At 46.9% G+C, this 23,041-nt stretch overlaps 1 protein-coding gene across 1 annotated transcript in view; it reads left to right on the plus strand.

Moving 5' to 3' along the window:
- LMCD1 (LIM and cysteine rich domains 1) overlaps positions 1-23,041 on the plus strand; it is a 57,929-nt gene that overhangs the window by 18,671 nt on the left and 16,217 nt on the right. Inside the window, exons 2-4 of the mRNA XM_081072372.1 lie at positions 9,124-9,212; positions 14,917-15,172; positions 21,800-22,129. Coding sequence (XP_080928498.1) covers positions 9,124-9,212; positions 14,917-15,172; positions 21,800-22,129 — 675 coding nt within the window. The remainder of the gene's footprint in view (positions 1-9,123; positions 9,213-14,916; positions 15,173-21,799; positions 22,130-23,041) is intronic.

Raw genomic sequence — 23,041 nt, forward strand, 5'->3', positions numbered from 1 at the left:
AAGCCTTGGATGCTGTTTTCCACAACTTCCCCTTGGGCGTGCTCATCAAGAAGCCTGAACAGATGATTAGGATATACTCCAGGGACAGCTGGTGTGAGAGACGCAGGAGCAGCAGGCCCCCTTTCACCACCCCCAAGGGTCCGGGACCACCACACCTCCCGCTAACCTTTCACACACTCTAGAGCACTGTGTCAGGCTTCTGTGAATTCTGCACTCCTTCCTGGCCACCGGATTTCAACTTAATTTTACCTGTTCACCATGACGTGCTGAGAGAGGGAGGACAGGAAGGAGAACGTGGTATATTTGGCCCCAACCCCAAATTCTCCAAAATTGAACCTGGATAAACTATCTTGACAGACAAAAACAAAACAAAACACCATTACTTATAGAGAGTAAAAAAGTAACCTGTTGGGCATTTGTTTAAAATTTTATTTGGGACATCAGACACTCCTAACATCAGCAGCTAAATCCATCACACTAACCCCTTTCTACCATAGCCAGTCCATGCGATAAAGTGAACACAAACCATTTAATAGGAAAGTAATTGAATCTGCACTGTGAAATGCTAAGGACTCAGGCACTTCTGTAGTCAGCTCATCACTCACCAACTGTTTTCCTAGTCTGTTGCTTTAAATAGGATTGGTTTTTAAAAACGAAAAGAAAAATTTTCTATCCATAGAAGTCTAGTACTAGATCAGTTGAGTTAATCTCAGTTTGTTTAGTCTGTGCATTTTTTAGCCTCATTACACAATTCGGGAAAAGGGGTATCTAACCCGAAGAGATTTCTTGACATCTGTGCTTGTCCAGATGGAGGAGTAGAAATGGCCAAGGGACAACCTGGGGAGAAAGGTAGATTTGGACACACAGCCACACATGCACACACACACACAGCCCTCTGAAGAGCATTTCTGCCCCCAGATATCACCTCTAATGTAGACGAGGACCTTGTGGCTGTCTATGGGAGCATCGCTGTGGTTTTGGGAGGTGCGTCATCCAAAGTTGTTTCCATGGCTGGTTTGCACGTTATCGTAGAGAACGTAGGTGGGACAGCACAGGGTGGAAATTCTCACAAGGAGAAAGATTGCCAGCAGCCAGTTCTGTACACTCTTAGGCTTCTTGCTACCATATTCTAAGCTAGTTGTCTTCAGGCTGGATGAGATAAAAAATAGAACCCTCCAGGATTTGGGCCACACGTCCCACTCTTTCATCTCATATTTAGGGAAAAGTTCTCTTGGCCACGAACTATAGCCCTAGCTTGAGGCCTCCCCAACCAGAGGAGATTCAGTGGGGAGGTGAGGGAGCCAGAAGCCAGAGGACAAATACAGAACAACAGTTCTGCTCAGGACTGGAGAGGACAGGGAGCATTAATTTTATGACAGAATATATATATGAATGGCGTGCCAAAAGTCACCCTAATGTCCGAGCAAACAGGCTGGAAAGAGCCTTGTTGTTGGCCTTCCTCCAGCATCCCTGGGTTTCCAGGCCCCAGCCTCCATCTCTGGTGAAAGAACATGTCACTGGGAGGGTTTATGGTCAGGAAGGGGTGGCAAATGGAGACCTGAAGTTATGAACAGGCAGTTATTGTACTGGTGAGTATATTGATTTCATGACTCTGTTAATATTTTGTAACACTTTTTTAGTAACTAATGTTTTCAATCATTGGGGAGTTTCAAAAAGTAGAAGAAATCCAGACCTCTAGCAAGATCCTGGGGTTCTTGAGCGGAAAAGTGACGTGCAAGCCTCCCCTTTATACCTCCCAGCCAGGCCACTCCCCAAAAGGATCATACTTTTTAAGGAAACAAGGAAAAACAAACTCTCCATGATGCCACTGGTAACCATTTGGGCCTTAGGTATTCCCAGCTTGGGCTCCTTCGTGAGGTAGGATCTCTCATTCCCCTCTGTGGCCCCACAGGTTGAGGAGGGCCATCCCTGACCTCAGGCTTAGCAGAGGGTCTCAACATCGGAGAGAGCCCCCGAGGGGAGTCAGCCAGCCAGGGACATTTAGAAGAACACGAAGGGTGTAGTTTCCCGTCCGTCCGGCTGTTTAGAGAGTTACTGCATTTGGCATGAAAGCCTGCAGGGCAGGCTTGTGCCAGGGCAGAGGCGACCAAAATGAAATGACAATAACAAAAGTCAGGCATGCCATGAGAGCTCCCCTTGTAGGAGTGGTGGTCTGCAAGCTGAGTATGGGGGAGTCGGGGCGGGGGGGCAACGTTAAGCCAATGATGTTAAAGATGTTAAAACCCAAGTTGGAGCAGCTGAGGGTACAACAGTGTGGCCTGGTTGTTCCCAAACTTGTCTGCATATCAGAATCCCCAGGGAAACTTCCAAAATGATTGCAGCCTGTGCCCTGTCCCTGGAGATTGTGACTAAGTTGTTCTGGGATGTGGCCTGGGCTTTGGAAGTGTTCAAAGATCCTCAGGTGATTCTAAAGTGCAGACGAGTTTGGGAACCACTGATATAACCCCTCACTAGTCAACTATGGTCACTGGATCAGTAGCACTGGCTCACCCCACACTCGCTAGACCAGAATCTGCATGTGAGCTAGATCCCAGGTGATCTTTATGCTAATCGGAGTGTCAGATGAATTTGAGAAGCCATGCTTTTTCTCCTTCCTGGCACTGATCACATCTGTAATTCTACATTTCTGTGAGTTAGTTGAGAAATAAGTGAAAGGGCCCCCAAAACATCTGGAAAAGGCTTCTTGGCATCACCTGCAGTTCATTGGTTAAATTAAAATGGAGATTCAGGACTTAGAGAGACCTGGGTTCAAATCCAAGCTCTAGTACTTTAATTTGATCTCTTGAAACCCCTGAATTAGGGAGCCCAGCTCTTCCTGGTTTGCTTTCCTGGTTTTATCACTGAAAGTGTTTCATCCAGGCACTGAGTCAGCCAAAATAATCAGTTACCTTTCAGTTAACTCATGTGCGACCTGAGGATACCAGCAAAGATCAGTGTCTCTCCTGCATTAGTCGCGCATCCAAATTACCTGGAGGGCTTAAACAATGATGGGGGGGCAGCAACAAGCCTGATTCAGCAGGGCTGGGGTCAGTAGTGAGGATCTACCTGCATGGCTAAAAGTTCCCAGACGCTGCATGGGACCAGTGCAAGATGACTTATCTCATACAGGCGGTGCAAGATTTTCAGGAGCTCAGGCTTAGCACAGTGACTGGGAAAACCACAAAGCCTAGTACTTGTTACAGCTGCTATTAATTCTTTCTATTATGGAAAAGATGGGACTTCAGCTGGTCTCTAAAGAGTGGTTGGGGTTGAAGCGCTCTGAAGTTTTGTAACTTGATGACCGTGAAGATGACCGTGAGCAAAAACGCTGAGTGTATATTTAGGAGAACTGCAAGAGGCTCGGGTGATTGGGAAAAGAATCTGGGTAGAAACAGTAGATGATATGGAAGTAGAAATGGATAAGTTTGGACAGGTGAGGTGGGCCACATCGTGGGAGCCCTGTGACATCTAACATTCAATAACCTTTATCCCTTTGAAAGTGGTTCAGCATAACTTCAAAATGAGATGGGTGCTAGGATCCTCAATATAAACAAACTTAAGAGTTGGGAGTAAATCCAGAAAGGACTAACAAGTTGGTTATTATGGTTTGGTTTGGTTTTTGTTTTAGTTTTTTTAAGTGAAAACAGCTTCTAGGAAACGGATCTAACCAGCTCCAGAACTTGGGTCACAGTGTGTACTCCAGCTCCCTGGGCTGATACTAAGCATATGTGACCTGTAATCATTAATGCAGGTAAACTAGGTGAAGCCAGTGCCGTGGCACTTTTCTTCCATGACACTGGTTCTGATTCACTTGCTCCTCTGACTACGTCCTCTCCAACTGCCCTTGAGGCCTGTCCGTTGCCTTGAACTTCTACACTTTAGTTTATCTAGCAGAACAGGGTTGAATGGTAGAACTCCTGGAACCGAGGTGATCATGACCTTGTCCTACTCCTCCCAACCATGACGCTTCTAGGACTTCCCCCCCGACAGACACACTAGCCCTGCCCTTTGGACCCAACTGGCCTGATGCTCAGAGTCCAGGCCAGCTTGTAGGAGGGTGTCTGGAGTCTGGAGACTCCTGGTGTGGTAGGAAGTCACAGGATCTGGATTCCAAAGACGTGAGTGTGAGTCATGTCCTGAGCAGCAGTTCCCCTCAGTCCTATGAGCTTGCTTTTCTCATGAGCCACACAAATATATCTACAGCCTAGGGCTGATATGAATATACTTTGTAAGCCGTGAAGTGTTTGGAGGAAAGTGCCATCGCAGATTGAATGAGAGCCTAGCTCGGAAGACCTGCCTGATTTCACTTCCTGACTCTACCACTTACCAGCTATTGGCCCTTAACCTCTCCGGGCCTGTTTTCTCATCTGAACATGATGTTACTAAAAGTAGGTTCATGAAGAAGCCTCAGTTAAATATTATGAAAATGCTTGGCATTTGCCCGGCACATAAGGCGTACTCAATAAATGTTAGCTACAGTCATAAACATTAAGAAAGATAAAACATTTTTGCTTAAAGGCCAGTACAGATAATTATAGACTTAGAAGGTGCCCTCACCCAGAGAAACTCCAGTCCAGAGCATTCTGAACGGACAAGTTGCTTCTCCTCCTCAGACTCACTGTCCTGCATTACCAGTTGACCAGGAATAATGATTAAACCTCACAGGCTTGTCATAATTGTTAAGGGAGAGAATGATACATAAGTAAGCAAAATCACTCTGTGGACTCTCAAGTTGTTATTATTTGGGGGTTGTTGATGATGGTAGGGTAGTTCTGGGGTCATTTTTCTGTATATGATTTCAGTTCTCTGGACCTTCTCATAACTCCACCCCACACCAACCATCTCCACCCTCACTCCACCTTCTCTCCTGGGACCCCATAGGGGAGAGGGCGTGTGACAGTGTTAGATATCCTTTTCAATAAGTTAAAACCATGACTCTTGTGCAAATGTAAAATGAAACTGGGCAAAAATTTTAGTCAACTCATTAATTAAAAGGAGTCATCAGAGATTTAGACCAGTTCAAAAAACATTTGAGGAGCTAGGTATTTAATGTTAGGACAAGACTGATGGGTTAGGTACATAACTAGCTAATATCCTACAGGACAGTAAAACTGTAGGGTTATCTTTTTCAAAAATACAAAAATTATTTATATTTGTATCTCAACTAGAGAAAAATCTACACGTTAACATGTAACACCAAGTCTTGGAGTGGAGCAAAGTACATTTTTCTAGATAATCCTTGGGGGCTCAGAGGCAGGGGCCAATGTCATATAGTCACCATATGATATTGAAAGGATGTGCCACCCATCTTTCTGCCTTATGTTCAAGTTTTGGATGACTTTTTTTAACAATGATAATTACTTATTTCACTTTACAAACAACCTTTTAATCTTACATGATGTTTACAACAGCCTTATTGAGACAAAAAGGGCAGGGATAACCCCATTTTTCAGAGGAGGAAACGGAGTTACACAAAGAGAGACAAGCCGAGCTGGGAGGAAAACCCCCATTTCTAATTCCAGGTCCCATGCTCACCCCTAAACTCCGTATTGCATTTCCCCTTTTCAGTTCCTCTCCATCACAGTCCTACATTGTTCTTGGTGACAGTTCCCCCCTTTAAGATTTCCCTTGGAGTGCACTTGAAGGTAAATGTTCAACAGAGGAGGGAGTCCTCTGCTGCCTCTGCCCCTTCATCCCCAAGAGGACTCCTGATCTAAGTCCTTTTAAGTCCTTGACACAATTAAGTTCCACATCAGATGAACCACATCCTACTATCTTGAGCCAAAGAAAATTGTCAAAACATTTTATTCTTCCCTAAAAAAAAAAAAAAAAAAGGCAGAATACATGCTACATTCCAAGAACTCATTTGTTTCAGTGACAATTCCCTGTAGGCCCTTCTCAGCTACTATGGGCCACTGTGCCTTCTTTCATCTGTGACAAAGTCACAAATACCCACTGAAATACCCACTGTTTAGAAATGGGAATAAACAGTAAAACACTTGCGTGAAACACTGGTTGATTTTTCCCCTCCTCAATAAACGGGATCGTCATTTTCTGTGTCGGAGACAGCTGGGTCTGGCTGGCTCCTGGATGAATGGCATGCAGTGGACAAATGGCTACTTATTGTTAAACAGTTTGCCAGGAAATTGGCTGAAAGTATGGCCTGATGGCCCAAATCTATTTCTTCCTCACAAGGACATTTATTTTTCTCTCCCACTGACGTCTGTCGCCATGGAAACTGTCCCACTAGCAGGAAGAAGACAAGGGCCAACCCTCTGCTTCCTACACCTAGTCAGAGAAGCCAACTTTTATACACATGAAACAAAGACAAGAGTAAGAAAGTACATGCAGTGTTCAGTTAGAAAAGTAGTTCCTCTGAAGTTCCCTAGAAATCTGAAGTGGGGGGAAAAATGATTCAGGGTCTCTCAGACTGCTTACACAAGTTGTAATGACAGCAACAAATACTCCGTATGTAATAAATGCAGGTTCAGCCCTTTCTGTGTAGCAACCCAATTAACCATCACAGTAACTCCATGAGGCAGGTTGGTGCCTATTATCCCCACAGCACAAATAAAGAGACTGAGACACCACAAGTCCAGTCACTGGCCCAAGACCAGCAGAAGGAAGGCACAGACGTTGGGACTAAAACCCTGACCATCTGAGCCCAAATCCTGGACCTCTTAACATAAATAGCTGCCTGCTCTTCCCCACTCTTCTCGCTTCCAATGTAGGCTACCACCTCACAGGTTCTAGAAGCCATTTTATATCCAGTGACCACCATTTTTATTTGATCATATAATGTTTCCCACCCTCAGCCATGAACCACTTTGTATCATTTCACAGAACTAGGATGCTGCAGAACAAGATTTGGGCAACCCCAATCCAAGCCAGTTTTGTAATTTAACAGAGGAGGAAAGAAATGCGTTGCCTCTAGCTGCGCAGCTAATGTGTCAGAGTTGGCACGTAGGGCCAGCCCCCATCCCGCAGGCCAGGACTCTGCTGTGCTGCGCTACCTGACATCACCGTTTCTGAACTGAACCCTGGACCAGCAGCTCCACTCTCCTGGCCAAGCATCCAGACTAAGCCTCTTGTAGGATGACTGTTAAATCAGCCACTCATTAGAAGAACTATAATTGCTCAAGCATGCAGGGTGCTTGGCCACTTTCAAAATGCTTCCCCATAGCTCTTCTGTTTCCAAGCCTTACTCCTCTGGGTCTATTTAAAACAATCCAACGATGAAGCCTTATTCATAAATTGTACACCTTCTAAAGCAACCTTTGAATCACTCAAATAGTAACTGTGAAAGGATCACTGTATTTCAACCAGTAGAATCCAAGGTGTCAAGAATAAGAGGCGGGAGTTTGCAAGGTTTCATATTCCAGTGGCTTTAGGGAGCAAAGCTCTGCCTGCAAATGAAAGCTCCCGGCTTAGGATGATGAGTCGGTTGTGAACACCGTCTTGTTTTTCAATTTTAATAGTAAACAGGCACAAATATGAACACACTTCCCTTCACATATGTGTAACGTGGCTCTTACTCTCCAAGGCTGTGAATGTGTGTTAGAACAAAGAGAGCTGACATGTTCCAAAGAGCATGCTCAGATTTTGACACCTTCCCCATCAAGCCCTTTTGTACCTTTGCCAAAATTCTGCCAGGAATCCCCTTCTTTGCCAAAATTCTGCCAGGAATCCCCTTCTCATTTTCTGCTGGCTCATCTTCATAGCCCTGACCCAGAGCCACCTCCTCTAAGAAGCCTCCCTGGATTTCCCATATGGATTTACTGACATCTTACTCTGTGCTCCTCAAGTCTGTGTGAAAATAGCAGCTACCATTTTTAGTAGCGAATACCGTCAGGCACTTTACATACATTATCTCTGTACCCATTACACAGGTTTAAGAAAACTGAGGCTCAGTTGGGCAAGGTCAATGTGGCTGTTAAGTTGGGAAGCTGGGATTGGAATCCACATCTCTCACGCTCCAAAGTCTTTGCCTTTTCTACTACACAAGAGGCAGTTTCCTTGCCTCAAACTTACCCCTTCTAGAAGCAAATGATAAGTATGTTTTCCGCTCTCCATCTCCCCCGAGATTGTGACTTCTTCTAGGGTATACCTGAATTTTATGATGTATCCTTGTGCCTGGCATATAGTAGATGCTGAATAAATGGTTACATGAATCAATAGTTTGTTGAATGAGGAGCTTATCCCTTTATCTTACTAATTGACAGAGCCTTGCTTTGGATAAAACAATAATGCATGTACACACCTGTACCAACTCATCTATATTCACCCCCCACTCCCAGTGGAGAATCGGGTAAGTTGCTCAGCTAGCAGGTCCATATACTAACCCATTGCTTCTCCAATGTTAATGTAATACAAGTCTCTTGAATTTTGTTAAAGTACATATTCTGAGTCAAAAGGGCTGGGGTGAGACCTAAGGGTCTGCATTTCTGGCGAGCTTCCAGTAATGCTGCTGGTTCAAAGACCCCATCTGAGAGCCATTTGGGTCTAAACCTATCAGCAGCAGCAGCCATTGCACCTTTGTTACCTTTGGCTGGTAACAAATAATAAAACCTGACTCGTGTGTTGGTCTCCTTCCCAAGGGTGACCAGACTTCAAATGCTCCTGAGTTTTCATGTTTTAGCAAAATTAAGTTATGCTTTGAGCTATAAACATTTGGCAGCATGAACATTTGTTTGTGCTCTGGTTTAATCATACCCTATCAATAAATGAAGGAGAGGAGGCACTCCCTGGAGGGTCCCATTCCAGTGACAAGTGGACCAGGAGAGTGGGTAGGGTGGGAGGAAGAGCAGATGATCCCTCACAGCAGCCTTGGTTTCTGGAGACAGCACTGGAGGCAGGGAATGAGCCCCCACTGCGTTTGTATCGGGAAGGGCCCCACCCTTCCATACTTGCCTGCTCCAGGGCGACTTTCCCAGCTGGTCTTCCGGTAAACAGTAAGTGATGGTAAACAGTAAGTGCTCCCGGTAAACAGGGATGCCGTATTCATCTCAAGCCCTTTGAACCCCCCACAATCCCTTTGCTGGCATGCCAAGTCTTTCAGAGGTCAAGCATCCCCGGTCCAAGAGATTTAGAAGGAAAACACCCTCTTTTCTGCTTATTTTCCAGATGTCCCTGGGCCAGCAGCAATCAGCGAGAGGTGTGCCTTGTTTGAGATGCAAGGGGACGTGTTCAGGCTTCGAGCCACATTCGTGGAGGTAACAGAGTTTGTCAAGGGAGGCCCTGCCTGCCTTCACTTCTTGGCTGTCCTTTCGGGGAACCCTGGTCATTCTCTGCTGGGACTGCTTAGGATGTGTGTAGTGGGGAGGAGTGGCTCCAGAGTGAAAGCACTCCCGCTTGGCCTAACTCAGAAATGCCAGAAAAGCTCGTGGGAGCCCGGATGAAGAAGGAGTTGAGCACTCCATAAACCATTTCAAGGTGGAGGCTGCCGGGTTCAGCCCAGCAAGGACTCCACTGAGAAAGTGTGGCCAGTTGTTAGCTGATGCCTGGTCCACGCTGGGTAGAACTGTCTCTCCTGGGATTGGGTATATGGGGTTGATCTCCTCCTGCACTATCATCTCTGTTGGTGAGTTTTGACCTGAGAGTGCCCCGGGACAGAAATAAGTCATTGTATCCACAGTACTTACAAACCGGGACCTGGGATTCATGTCTATTCAGGAAGGCCATAAGATCCAGCTGGACTTTGCTTTCTTTCTTTTTGTTAATTGAGGACTCTGAAAACCAGAGGTAGGGCTGCCACTTTGCACAACTCCTGGTACTATTCACATCAGCGTCTATGTGGATGGCACCCCCAGGAGTTGTGTGGGGCACAGCCTGTGTGACTGTGTGAGAGAGGGTAAGTTCTAGAGGCCACAATGGCAAAGATGGAGCTTTTGTCCCCACTGCCAGAGCATTGCCTTGGGCACTCCGTGGGGGAACAAAATTTGGAAGGTGTTGTCTCCGAGCTGTTGAGTTCCACTGAGAGAAGGCAATGACAGGAATATTTATTGTGCTGAGCTGAATCTTTTGTATTTAAATGTTGAAATGACCCAAAGCAGTAGGTATTAGTATCTCCATTTTGCTGATCAGGAAACTGAGGGTTGGGTAACACGGAGATGCTAGTAAATGGCAGGATTCAAACCCGGATCTGCAGGAAACGCCATCCCACGCTCTCAACCATTCTGTAATATTGTGGGCCCTGAGCTCTAGGAGCACACGACTATTCCTTGTCTTCATGCCCTGACAGTCCTTACCCCAGAGGAGCTCACGTGGTCTCTGGATGCAAGGACCTTCAAGGTCATCCAATCCCGGCTCCTGTCCCCTGCACAAATTCCTCCCACAGCTAAAACATTCCCAGGAGGGGAAACCCCCACACATCTCCTTTGACCACTTGAGCTCTTTCTGACCTAGAGGAGAGTCAGCTCCCCTATCATGTCACCCCATTGGTCCTGAATCTGCCATCAGGGTGTGGTAGAAAAATGTTGACTCCTCATCAGCTTCGGATCCTTAAAACAGGAGGCCTGTTTTTAGAGTTTTTAGGAGGCCTCCTTTTAGAGTTCTTGGGGCAGGGGAATAATGTTCCCTAAATGCACACACAGAGCCAGTTCCATCACATTTCCCTTCTCTCAAGGATTACAGTCCCACGCTTCCTATTGTCTGACATCTGAGAATAGTCGTTTAATATGTCTTGTCTGCTTTTCTAGTTGTTTACGGAAGGAGGGCAATTCTGGACCTTGTTCCTCCTAGCTGGAGGCAGAAGCCATTCAGCATTGTTTTAATCCCTACATTTCCTCATAATCCTACAAATGATTTGAACATGAAGTGAATTTATCCTTGAGAAATACAGTTTGCAACATGTAGGTCATCTTTGACATATCAAGTGTCATCTTTGGTTTGAACAACTTTAACAGGGACCTAAACTCAAGCCATATTGGAGCAGTGAGGCCCAAGACCCTTAGGAAGGAAACCAGGTCAAAGCATTTTTATGCTCCAGTTCTCAGACTCTCAATAGTTTGAAAGAGATTTAAATGATCAAAGTGGCAGCCAGCCTGGTTTTGTGGGAAAGGCCCTCGACAGATCATCACAGGACAGAATTCACATGCTGACTCTGCTTGGACAAGATGCTTCCCTTCTCTGAGTCTCAGATTTCCCATCCAAAACAGAGGGATGTTGGAGCTAATGCACTGTCCGATCCCCTTCTCGCTTTACATTTCCATAGTTTCAGGCAAATTGGATTGCAATCGAATGAATGATTCCCATGGTTAGGAGAATTAGAATGGGATTAGCATTAGGAGTACAGAATAGAATTACTTAGAGAGGAGGGTACAAGAGCAGACTTTCAGGACTAACATAAGGAAGCATTTCCCCGGAAACCTTTAGCATCCCACTTTCCATATGCCATGCCAGTCTGGCCAACCTCACAGGATTCTGAATTTCCCTTCAAGGTGGCAGAAAACACACCTCCGGGACTCCAGGAGTTTCAGAGGGAGCCCAACGCAAGGTCTCTTCCTTGCATGCAGATAGGTAGGTAGGTAGGTAGGTAGGTAGGTAGATAGATAGATAGATAGATAGATAGATAGATAGATAGATATAGATATAGATATAGATATATAATTATAATTAGCTTTATTTTTTCAATGTACACTGACTTCAGTGGGTAGAGATGAAACCGCAATTTGAGGGAAAAAGGGAACATAATATGAAAACTGTTTCTTCAAATTACAAAAGTTTGCATTCTTTAGGGGTCACTCTTGATAGACTCTCCCAGCCTCCTTATGGTGGCGCCCCTTCTCATGAGGTCCTGCCTTCTGGCCAGCTTTAGCAGCTGCCCTGGGCACTGTACTGTTAATTCTACCTCTTCTCACCAGGGCAGGGTTCTTCATAAATAATCCTGCAGTAATGTAATAGCTGGGCTTCCTGTGCTTTTCGAGAGACAGTGTAGAGAAAGTCAACCTGAACTGCTTAACTTCCTGAAAGGAACCCACTAGCAACTCTGGCACTTTGATGTGCACGAGAATCACTTCAGGGACAGGGTCACAAGTACCCACACCTGGATCCCACTCTGGACCCACAGATCTGACTAGAGGGGCCCAGGGTGGAGCCTGTCTAAGTTTACCCAACTCCCCAGGTGATTTGGATGTGCAGCAAAGTTTGAAAACTCATCAACTAGACCAGGGGTCAGAAAACTTTCTATAAGGGGCCAGAGAGTCATCATTTTAGGCTTTGCAGGCCACATGGTCTCTGTCATACCTATTCACCTTGGTCCTTGTAGCATGAAAGCATTCATTGATTTAAGGATATAGATACTCAAAATGTTTACCGTTTAAAAACGTAAAAATTATTCTTAGTTCACAGGTATACAAAAATAAGATTTGACCTACGAGCTGTGGTTTGCCAACCCTGATGCAGACCGACCCTCTCATTTCCCAGATAAGGAACTTGACCCATGGACCTATGGTGGGCCAGCGTGCAGACTGGGCTTAGATGCCAAGACTGTGTCTTTTCCACAATTCCAGGTTGCCTATGACAGATGGCAGAAATTGCCATTTTAACGCCACTGAGGACCTTTGTAGTGTATCTGTGTCCTCTACAATCCAGGTGCCTGGAAAGAGAGGGGTGGACTCTCTATAAGTGCCAGAAATATCCCTGGCAACAGGAAAAGTACAAATAAGGAGAAATAATGTTGACACAATCTCAAAGCACATCTCACATGCATCAATATTTTCCCTTTCAAAGTGTTTGCATTCCCACATCTCTAATAGCATCCTGAGAGTCTGTATTCAGCAAAGTAAGCCAAGGGCAGCTTCCTCACCCAAGTCCGGACAGTACTGGTGAAGCCAGAGGACCCATGGGACACCAGACTTTCTTCACTTCCTTCCTCTTCCTCCTCCTTCCACTTCCTGCTGTCACTGCCCACATGAAACCAATGGTACTATCACCTGTCTTCTTAGAGAATCAGTCTCCTTCATGCCTCGTAAAAGGGAGAAGCAAGAGAATATTACTGATCATAAAATGCCTTAATTCCCCAAAACAAGCATCCTCAACAACAAAAGACCTCTCATTTTTGCCCTGCATCACCTTTAAGAGCATATTCTCTTTTGTAGTGCTAGAATTATCCTTGAAATCGTCAATTTTCACTTTTCTTCCATTGCAGCCCACCAAAGGTGAGCTTGGACTGCAAGCTTCTCCTAAAATTATATTGGAAATGCTGCATTCTCCTTCCACTTTAAGTCACGCTGCACATCAGTGCATTAAAAGCAAGAAGCAGCTTCACACTAAAGAAATGTGTTTAACCTTCAGTAACCCACTGTTTTCCAGACTCATCACCACTGAGCCCTTTTCCACGTACCACCTACTAACAACCTGGGGAACTGGTCCTGGCCAGCAGAACTACCCAGAGCATATGTTGCTCTCATATGGCTCAACCTGATTCTACTTTACGTTATTGTTTCTGTCTGATTTGCCCTCCCTCTCCCACCCCAACTGTAGGCTCCTTGAAGGCTATGATGGGGCCTCTTTCTCATCATACTAGACAAAGGTTCCTCAACCTCAGCATTATTGACATTTGGGACCCAGTAACTCTTTGCTGTGGAGGGGCTGTCCTGTGAATTCTAGGATGTTGAGCAGCGTCCCTACTCTCTACCCTATAGAAGCTGGTAGAAGCTGTGACAATCAAATGTGTCCAGATATTGCCAAATCCCCCTGAGGGACAGAACTGACCTTGGTTGAGAACAATTGATATATACCATCAAGGCATGCCTCTCTAGCGCCATAGTCACTATTTATGAGACAGGATTCAATGCATTGGTTTCCTGAGTTTAGAAGAGCAAAGGTGGGTTCTTTCAGGCATGCCTCGCTGGGAAGTGCCTCGGCCGCCCTATCCCATCTCTTGTGCCTCGGCCGCCCTATCCCTGCTGTACATCTTGACAGAGCTCACTTTACCTAACAAGTTCTTAAATCACATGCGTAGCGTATCTGGGACACAACACACCTGTGGTGACAGGCCCGAAAGGGAGGGGGAAAATTTTCCTCTCACACGGTGGAACTCTCTGGATTTCTAAACCATAGCAGCATGCCACAAAGCAGCCAAACACTTTTGCTTTTAATTGTCAGAGAGATGTGTCAGGCTTTCCAGGGAATCTGAAGCTTCCCCAGGATGCTTTTCCTTCTCCCAGCTTCATGACCAAGGCTTGCCTGTGAACACCAATCCCTCCAGCCCAAGGGGTTTTCTAAGCTTCTCCTTGGATCCTGTCCACCAGTTTCTTGAAGAAAATTTCCAGCTGTATTCTAACTTCCATGTGAGTGCTCAAGAGTTTGAAAGTTGCTGAAGCTGGGAGGCTCATTAATCTTGGGAGACAATTTCATAATTCTTTGAACAGAGGTCCACAACTCTTTTTGAAAAGGTCCAGATAGTAGATATTCTAGGTTTTGAGGGCCATGTGGTCCTTATGGCAACTACTCAAGCTGCCATCATAGTCTCAAAGCAGCCACAGGCGATATGCAAGAGAATGGTCATGGCTGTGTGCCAATAAAACTTTATTTACAGTTTGTGGGGCAGATTGTGGGCTATGTTCTGCCCACAGACCGTGAAGATTCCTGCTTTAGAGCATCTCTAATGAATGAACCAGCCTTTGCCACCACAATGACCATGAGGAAAAACTGCTGCTTTTTTTTCAGCAAAAGTCGTATCCCACATTCCCCACAGGTAGACAGACTGATAGAAAGACTGGAGTCTTCCAAATGCAGTCCCCATCTTAAAGGCCCTTTGATCTCAGGTTACCATTTGTTTGCTGCTAACCTTTCCAAGTTACTAAAGTTAAACTCTGAGCTTGCTTTCAAGAGGGTGGATGCTGCCAGCAGGGAACTCGGCCCCTCTTTTCTCAAGGTTGATCTCACTTGTCCCCATTCTCAACCCCGCCCCAGGAAAATATGCAAGTCATGCAAATGCAGCCAAGAGGACCACTGCCTGAGCTCCGACCTGGAAGACGATCGAAAAATCGGCCGCTTGCTGATGGACTCCAAGTATTCTACCCTCACGGCCCGGGTGAAAGGTGGGGACGGCATCCGGATTTATAAGAGGAATCGAATGATCATGACTAATCCCATTGCCACTGGGAAAGATCCCACCTTTGACACCATCACCTATGAGTGGGCTCCCCCCGGAGTCACCCAGAAACTGGTAAGACAGCTTCCTCCAACCAAGTGGTTGTTTTCTTGCCCTTATAAATGTTAGCCATGCCATGGGTTCCTGAATTTCAAAGACAAGATAAGAAGAGGGCACAGTTACAGAGGGCTGTGGCTTCATATCTGTTCCTGCTTCACAATGTGATCTTGTAGTAAAGACTGCCTGGGCCTCCGTTTTCCTCATCTATTAAATGGGTAGAGTTGTTCATATGAGCTCTAAGAGCCCTTCTAGCTCTAGTACACGGTCACTCATGACTCCCTTTGGGCTCCTCACTTCTAAACAGAAGATGGTTTATCATCTAGAACCCTCCAAGTGCTTGTCTTCATCTGTGAGATGTTCATATCCCCTCAAAGTGGCCACGGATGTGCCATTTGTAAGCCTCTGGGAGAAAAGAGAAACAGTCCTAGCTTCTCCCTAAGAGCTGAGGTCCCTTGGGCTTAGAAGGGAGAACCAAACTGGCTTTTCACAACAGTTTGGAAGAAGCACCTAGAGAAGGCTTAGGCTAAAGGTTGGAGAGACTCTGAGGAGAGTAGAAAGGATAGGCCCACAGAAAACAGGTGATTTATACAAGGTCACACCCTGGCTGCCCCCTGGAATCTCCTGGGGACCCATAAAAAGTCTCCATGCACAGACCTTGCCCCAGACCATTAAATCAGAAGCTCCAGATTTCAAGATCAGAATTACCAGATGCGAGCATTTAAATGATGCCCCAGGTAATGCCACATGCAGCCACATTCAAGTCCGAGTGGACCAGACTGGTGCTCCTCAAATTTCAATAAGCATATAAATCATTTGGGGAGCTTGCAGAAATACATCCGGTAAGGTTGGGCCGGTCCTGAAATTCTGCACTCCTGACAAACTCGCAGGCTATGCTGATGCTGCTGGTTCTCTGAAGTAGCAAGAGCCTAGATGATTTCTGCAAGTTCATGAGCTAAAAGAGGTCCTACGATTTTAAAGATGCAAGCTCGACACTTAGTTACATCTGCCTTGGGAGGAAAGGGGAGCCTTTGGAGTCGTGTGTCGTCCCATCCACACAGGCTCCCCCACAGCTTCTCTATGCCTCCCTCACCTAATACTTTACGGGCCTTCCTTCTTCCTGCTAAGAACACACTAAGCTTTCATCCTCCTCAGTGACTTTGCACTTGCTCTTCCCTTACTTGAAACCTCCTTTCCCTGCTCTAGCATGGCTGGGTCCTTTTGACAGTCAGGTCTCTAACTACTCAAACTACAGGAGATGCCAGCCATCCTCCTACTCTCTTTCTCTCAGTTCTCCATTGTTTCTTTAGAACCTTTTAGAAGTGAGCTGTAATTGTCTCATGCATGTGTTTGTTTAGTGGTCCTCTCTCTCCCACACTAGAGTGAAGTGAGGTCCATGAGGGGAGATACCATGCTGTCCTGTGCACTGTCCTATCTGGCACTTCTCACTGTGCAGGGCACGTCGTCGGCCTGATGAATATTTGTGCAGTGTCACCCTTCTGGCCACGTGTGGTCTGTGGAATGGCACCACTTCACAAAATCTTTGAGACTGGTCCACAACAAGAAGTAGAGACTAAATGTTGGGAAAATTTTGTAATAATTGATATTCAAACATGTGATCAGAGAACTCCTCTCATTGAATAGAATTCCCTTGCGGTCAGACTCACATGGAAATCTCACATGGCATGTGTTACGTTCTCATCACATGCAGTGAGCCCCCAAATCACTCTGCAATAGGCAGTAAAACTAACCAAATAACCCTGATCCCTCACCATAGAGAGTTTGAGCAACACAGTTCTAATCCATAGCTTGAGGGGGAAAAGAGGAGGAAATCCCGTGTAGATAAAGTGAATAGAGGCAAAGATTTATTTTTTAAAGCTGTACTTTTGGAAAAGCATATTTTAAAAGAATACTTCAGCATTTCTGAGCTCAGCTACCCTGTGAATTAGGAATTATTTTACACAGAAGGAAACACAGAATGATTCATTGGCCTTCGCCAGTTCGAGGGGCTAGTCAGGGGCAGCTCTCAGGCCACAGAGGGTGGCACGGAACAACAGCAGCACCGGAAAAGGCTGGCTGGTTCCAAACACGGGTCTGCCTGCAGTGCCCAGATCTGGGTAAGACATCAAGTGGGTCCCTGAGAAGTCGGTGGAAACTAAAGCAAGGAGCTCATAAAAGAGTTGGCTCTGGGCGTCAGGATCTGGCTGGTGAAAACCCCAAATGCTTGGGCCCCAGACTAATCAGAGGATGGCATCATCAGGCCATGATGAATGCTGGCTCCTAAAACCACACAGGATAAAGGCGTCTCTGTCTGCCTTGCGTCTGGCCTGCTGCGCAAGCCACATTCCTGAGATTGGACAATTCTCCCTTCCGACCCACCTTCCGACTCTTTTTTTAATTACCAAGTGATCGGAACTGATGATATTTTGGCAATTGGACTGAATCGTGCTACCTGTCCTCCTTCCCAACCAGAATGAAAGCCAGAGACATTCTTAAGTCTTTAAAAACTGGTCACAATAAACCTAATTGTTAATATTTATTAAGTACTTACTATGTGCCAGGCACTATGCTAAGAGCTATACGAGTACAATCTCACCTAATTTTCTAGCTGTTAGGGATGTGCTATTTTTACCCTCAGCTACAGAAAGGGAGCTAAGGCTCAGAGAGCTGACGCAGCTAGACAGACGTCCCACAGCTGACTTAAATGGCAGAGACAGCTCTTGAAGTCAGTCCTCCCTGACTCCAAAGCTTGGGTTGTTCCCTACAAGGACAAGCCAGGCAAACTGGGCAGGTAGTAGGGGAGGCAAGTATCTTGGGTTAACATTTCTAGGGAAGGCTTCCAAGAGCAGGGAAGGGCTTGAATGGGTCTTTGAAAACTATCCAGGCTTTGAGGGAGGCAAGAGGGAGAGGATGAAGGGAACCAGCTTTCATTGAGCATTTTGTATATAATATTAACACCTCACCACTCGCTATGTGCAGAGTCCATTACAGCCCCATTTTACAGGGGAGCAAACAGAGGCTATGAGGAGCCTACACAGGGTGGCACTCACTCGTACCTCACCCTCTACTCCCATACCCATGGGAGACATTGCTGATCAGAGCACTGTCTCCCACTGTGCCCTCATTAGGCCTCAGAATCCTTCTCAACACAGCACTCCAAAGGCCGCGATTGACTAGGATTGACATGTAAGATGAAGAATCAGGAAGAGCAGAATCAGGACTGGGTCTTCTGTTCATATGTGTTCTACTGCCCAACCCTGAGAAAAGAGCCTCTTTCTCTCCCACTGTCCTCTCTGCATTTTTGATTTCTCTCTTGATAAAGCCTGATTCCGGGAACCTCTTCACCCAAGATGTCCCAGCTAGACAGCAAAGCACCAAATGACTCAGGAAGGTCCTCATGAAAAACTGAAAACCTAAACCAGTCTTTCCAACAGGTCTGAGAAAAGACCTCTTGCTAAAGGTTTTGGCTTCCTAAAGAGATACCTTATAGGCTCTGAGTGGCACAGGCCGCTGACTCAGAGGCAACCCTCTCTCCCCAGCATCCCCTCCCCAAGTGCACGTCATCAACAGTGATTGCCCGAAGGGCTGTGTTGAGGTGGATTCTGAGACCCTCATCAGGGTTGATTAGTGATGTCTGTAATGCGTGACTAGGAAGTATAGGCAAGAGTGTCAGGCCAGCCAGGCAAGGCTAGCCATCACAAAACACACTCCACTGGCAGCTATATGCTGTGGCCTTAACAGTGCAAAGGCAGGGAGCCGGTACCCAGCTGGGGCTTGGAGCTGCAACAAGAACACTGGGTTCCTGGGAAGGAAATGCTCTGTCTCCAGGGCCCCAGCCAGGAACCCATGAGCTCTGCAGGCCACAGACACCCACAGCCAGGACGGAGCCATGAAAGGACACTGTGAATGCAGGGATCAACAAGAGGCTGTCTGGCACGGCCACTGCTCCAGAACATCTACCACAGAGTTTATCTGTCCAGCTAAGCAGGGAGGGGTGCAGGGCCACACACATATCCGGGGACTGGGGCACCTGGCCCCAGGTGATACGTACCCAGTCCACTCACCCTGACGTGATGGCAAAGGGAAACTCCCCCAGCAATTGGGGGACATTTCCTTTTTCTCTTTGCAAATCATCCGTCTTTTAGACAGGCAGAATAGAAGGGGCTGAGACCCTAGCTACTGAGTTCAAAGCTGTCTCTCCCACATACTAGCTGTGCAACCTTGGGGCATTACTTAACTTCTGTGCCTCAGTTTCCCAAGAAGTAATGTGAGTACCTTTCTGATAGGGGTTTGTGAGAATTAAGTGGGTTAACATACGTAAAGCACTTAGAGGAGTGCCTGGAACATAGTAAGCACCACGTAAGTGTTACTTATTTCTATTATCTCTCAAGCTCCTCAACCTGACAGAGTAGGCAGCCTTCACTGAAGACGTTACTCTCCCATGAGCTGAACCAGCCATGTAACTGGGACTGCTTCAACACATTCCGGCAGAGTGAGCCAAGCTCTCATTTCCACTTCTCCAGAATCCTTCCTAAGGTTCCTTAGGATTCTGAGACCTTCATCAGGGTTGATTAGTGATGTCTGTAATGCATGACTAGGAAGTATAGGCAAGAGTGTCAGACCAGCCAGGCAAGCCCCAGGCAAGAAATGGGAAGAGCTGGTGTGGGTGCTTGACCCTCAGCGGCTGTCCCTAACCACCCCCCAGGCCCTGGGCCCTTCCCCAGCCTCTTGGCTTGTTGGGCTACTGCTTGCCTGTCCTCTGATAGTCATAGCCACTCCCCCCACCCACTATCCCCAGAGAGGTCCTAACCCTTGCACGTCCTGCTTCAGACACACACAGGGGGACCTGTAAAAGGGCTCACTTCTAGTCCCCTCCAGTCTCCCAAATCAGTCTTTGGATGGGCCCAGGACGCTTTTCACAAGATCTCCAAGTGATTCTTATGCAGTGTGAAGTAGGAGACTAGGTTCCTCAGACGTACCTGTCTGGCGTGTTTGTGCTGGAAAGCCACCGGCAACGTCATAGTGATCAAGACTGAAATCACGGTTGCTCTGGTCTTCCTAAGACAGAGTCAAGGAAAAGCCCTCATCAGCCATGTGGGATTCTTGTTCTTGCAAGTGTTGGGTGAAGGGTCTTGGCCTCTTTGGCCAACCAGAATATCCATGACCTCCGTGTCCCCTTTCCTGGGCTATAAACTTGGGTTATTGCTACTGCCCATTTCTCTTAGTTGTGGTGAGATGAGGTCACCACAGACTTCTTACAATGGTCAAGACCCCAACAATCATGCAGTCTCCCCTGAGCATTGCAGATGAGGAAACTGAGGCCCAGAGGGGCTGGGTCCTTTCTCAGTCTCACACAGAAAGCAGCAGCAGGGTTGGAACTAGAAATCCAAATGTCCTGACACCCCAGGGCTCTGTCCACCTTCCAAGCCCTCTCCGGTGTCTGGGAAAGCACCCTGAAGTGTATTAGGGACTGTGCAGACAACAGGGATTAACAGGGTATGCTGTGAGCCCCTAGTGCCAGAAGGCATCTCAGCCAGGTGTCCCCGGGAACTAGGGCAGCGCCACCAAGGGGCCATCCACAGCCACCCCTCAATTGCTGAGTCCTGCAGGAACCAGGTCACCTCCTCTCCCTTTTCTAAAAACGCTCTTATCCAGAATTCATTTATGATGAAACTCAGCTAATATCAGGCTCTGAACTAGTATGCCCCTCCAGGTTCCTCACCACTCCTTAAACTCAGGCAACAACTGGACTGCTCATGATGAATTGCAGTATGAATTTTCAAGTTGATTAACACAATCCCAAGATGAGCCCGACCCCAGTGATGCGATATGGGGCAGGCAAGTTCTAAGAGGGAAAATCTGGCAGCAGCCACCTGGGCAGTGGGAATCAGGCAACCTGGTGAGTGTGTCAGGTTCTAGGTCAGGGTCTGGCATAGAAATGGAGAACAGGTGTAAAGGATAAACAATGGCCTCTCACAGTTCCTTTCACAGTTTCTCAAGCTGTGTGGCCTTGACCTTTATTTCCCCTTTTCTCCCCATCCCTAGGACCCACCAAGTATAAGATTTCTGTTCATTTATTTTAAAAAAGGCTAAATTGGACAGTTATCTATGAACATATTAATATTCAGATGGTTACCATTCATATCGACATGGAAATGTTATGACTTGAGATCCTGCCAATTCTATTAGAAGGTGCCTTTGCATATTTTTCAACTAATAAACCATGAAAAATCTTACACCCATAATGATTTAATTATGTTTTTCAAAGAAAAGCAATTTTAAACTCGATTGACATTTTTTTTCAATTGGGAGCCTTGCCATGGAGGTAAGTGAAGTAAAAATATTTAGTGTTGAAGGAAACAAAATCCATATTGCAAAACCAGCAAAGCCAAAATGAACATCTACTTAAATTACACCATTCTCATCAAGAACGTAATCTGTAACTACAACTTGGGGGAGCGTGAACACTTATTTCAGCCTCTCTTGGGTGTTACCAAAATTCACAACATCTCTTCCTCAAGAATCCCTGGGGTCCGCAAAAACCCGAAGAAGCTGGAAACTGTCCACCTATTCCAGATCCAACCAATTCTCAGATCTCTGCCTGGGGGCTTAAGAATCACGATTGGTTTCTCTCCTCCTGCCCAGGGCATGCAGTACATGGAGCTCATCCCGAAGGAGAAGCAACCGGTGACGGGCACTGAGGGTGCCTATTACCGTCGCCGCCAGCTCATGCACCAGCTCCCCATCTACGACCAGGACCCCTCTCGCTGCCGCGGACTGTTGGAGAACGAGCTGAAACTCATGGAAGAATTTGTCAAGCAATATAAGAGCGAAGCCCTCGGCGTGGGAGAAGTGGCTCTCCCTGGGCAGGGTGGCTTGCCCAAGGAGGAGGGGAAGCAGCAGGAAAAGCCAGACGGCGCAGAGCCCACCGCCCCAACCACCAATGGCAGCATCGGTGACCCAGCCAAAGAATATGTAAGTCTCCCCCAGGCCCCCAGGGCTGCTGCAACCCCCCAGGCCAGGGCTGTGTGGTCAGTGCCCCAGCTCCAGGCTTCTTCCCCTCATTCATGCCCTCACTCATGCCTCTACAGCTATTTGGTGCTCATTGACTCTGTGCCAGACTCTGCCCGTGGAAACTAAGACAAGGCCACTGCCCTCAAGGGGTCATCATCCAGTGGAGGTCACAGACAACCAAACTGTTGTAGCTTAGAGAAAGTGCATCTAAGGTTGCTTGGGGTGTGGGTAGGCTTGGATTGGGAGCTGAGGCCCAAGCTGGCTTCAGAAGAACTAGGAGTCACCCCGGCCTTCGGGCTTTGAAGGGAAGACTTGTGCCACACTAAAGAAATGAGCACGAGTGGAAAAGCCCTGAGTTCCAGAGAGCATGGTATAGTCAGACAATGCAGTGAAGTCCTATGTGACTGAAAGCATGGTGAGCTGAGGGGAGGCAGGACACGAGGCCGGCAAGGTCAGCAGGGGCATGCTTCCTGAAGAGTCAGGTCATCCATCCATTCATTACTCAAGCATTGATCAGCCTGCACTGTCTGGCAAGCCCAGGGAATCAAACAGGCAGAGGTCACTGTCCCCACATTGGCGACGGCCATGGATGTAGAGCTTTCCACTGAGGGCCATGGGAGCTATGGCAGGCTTTCGGTGGGAAGTAGCACGGGATCTGAGCTGTGCTTCCAAAGGCTTCCTCTAGTGGGAGTATGGACCATGTGCTGTGGGAGGAAACACAAAGGAGGGGCCAGGGTCTAAGCAGTGAAAGCCTCAGGGATGGGTTTGTCTTATTCTATTCCCAGGAGGTAAAAGCACTAGCTTGAGGTTGGTGCCCCATGGGGCTACTGTTTGCTAAGTTTCATGTTCCCCAGCCTCACGTCTACCTTTGGC

This window comes from Rhinolophus hipposideros, assembly GCF_964194185.1.
Source record: "Rhinolophus hipposideros genome assembly, chromosome: 14".
Classification (NCBI taxonomy): Eukaryota; Metazoa; Chordata; class Mammalia; order Chiroptera; family Rhinolophidae; genus Rhinolophus; species Rhinolophus hipposideros.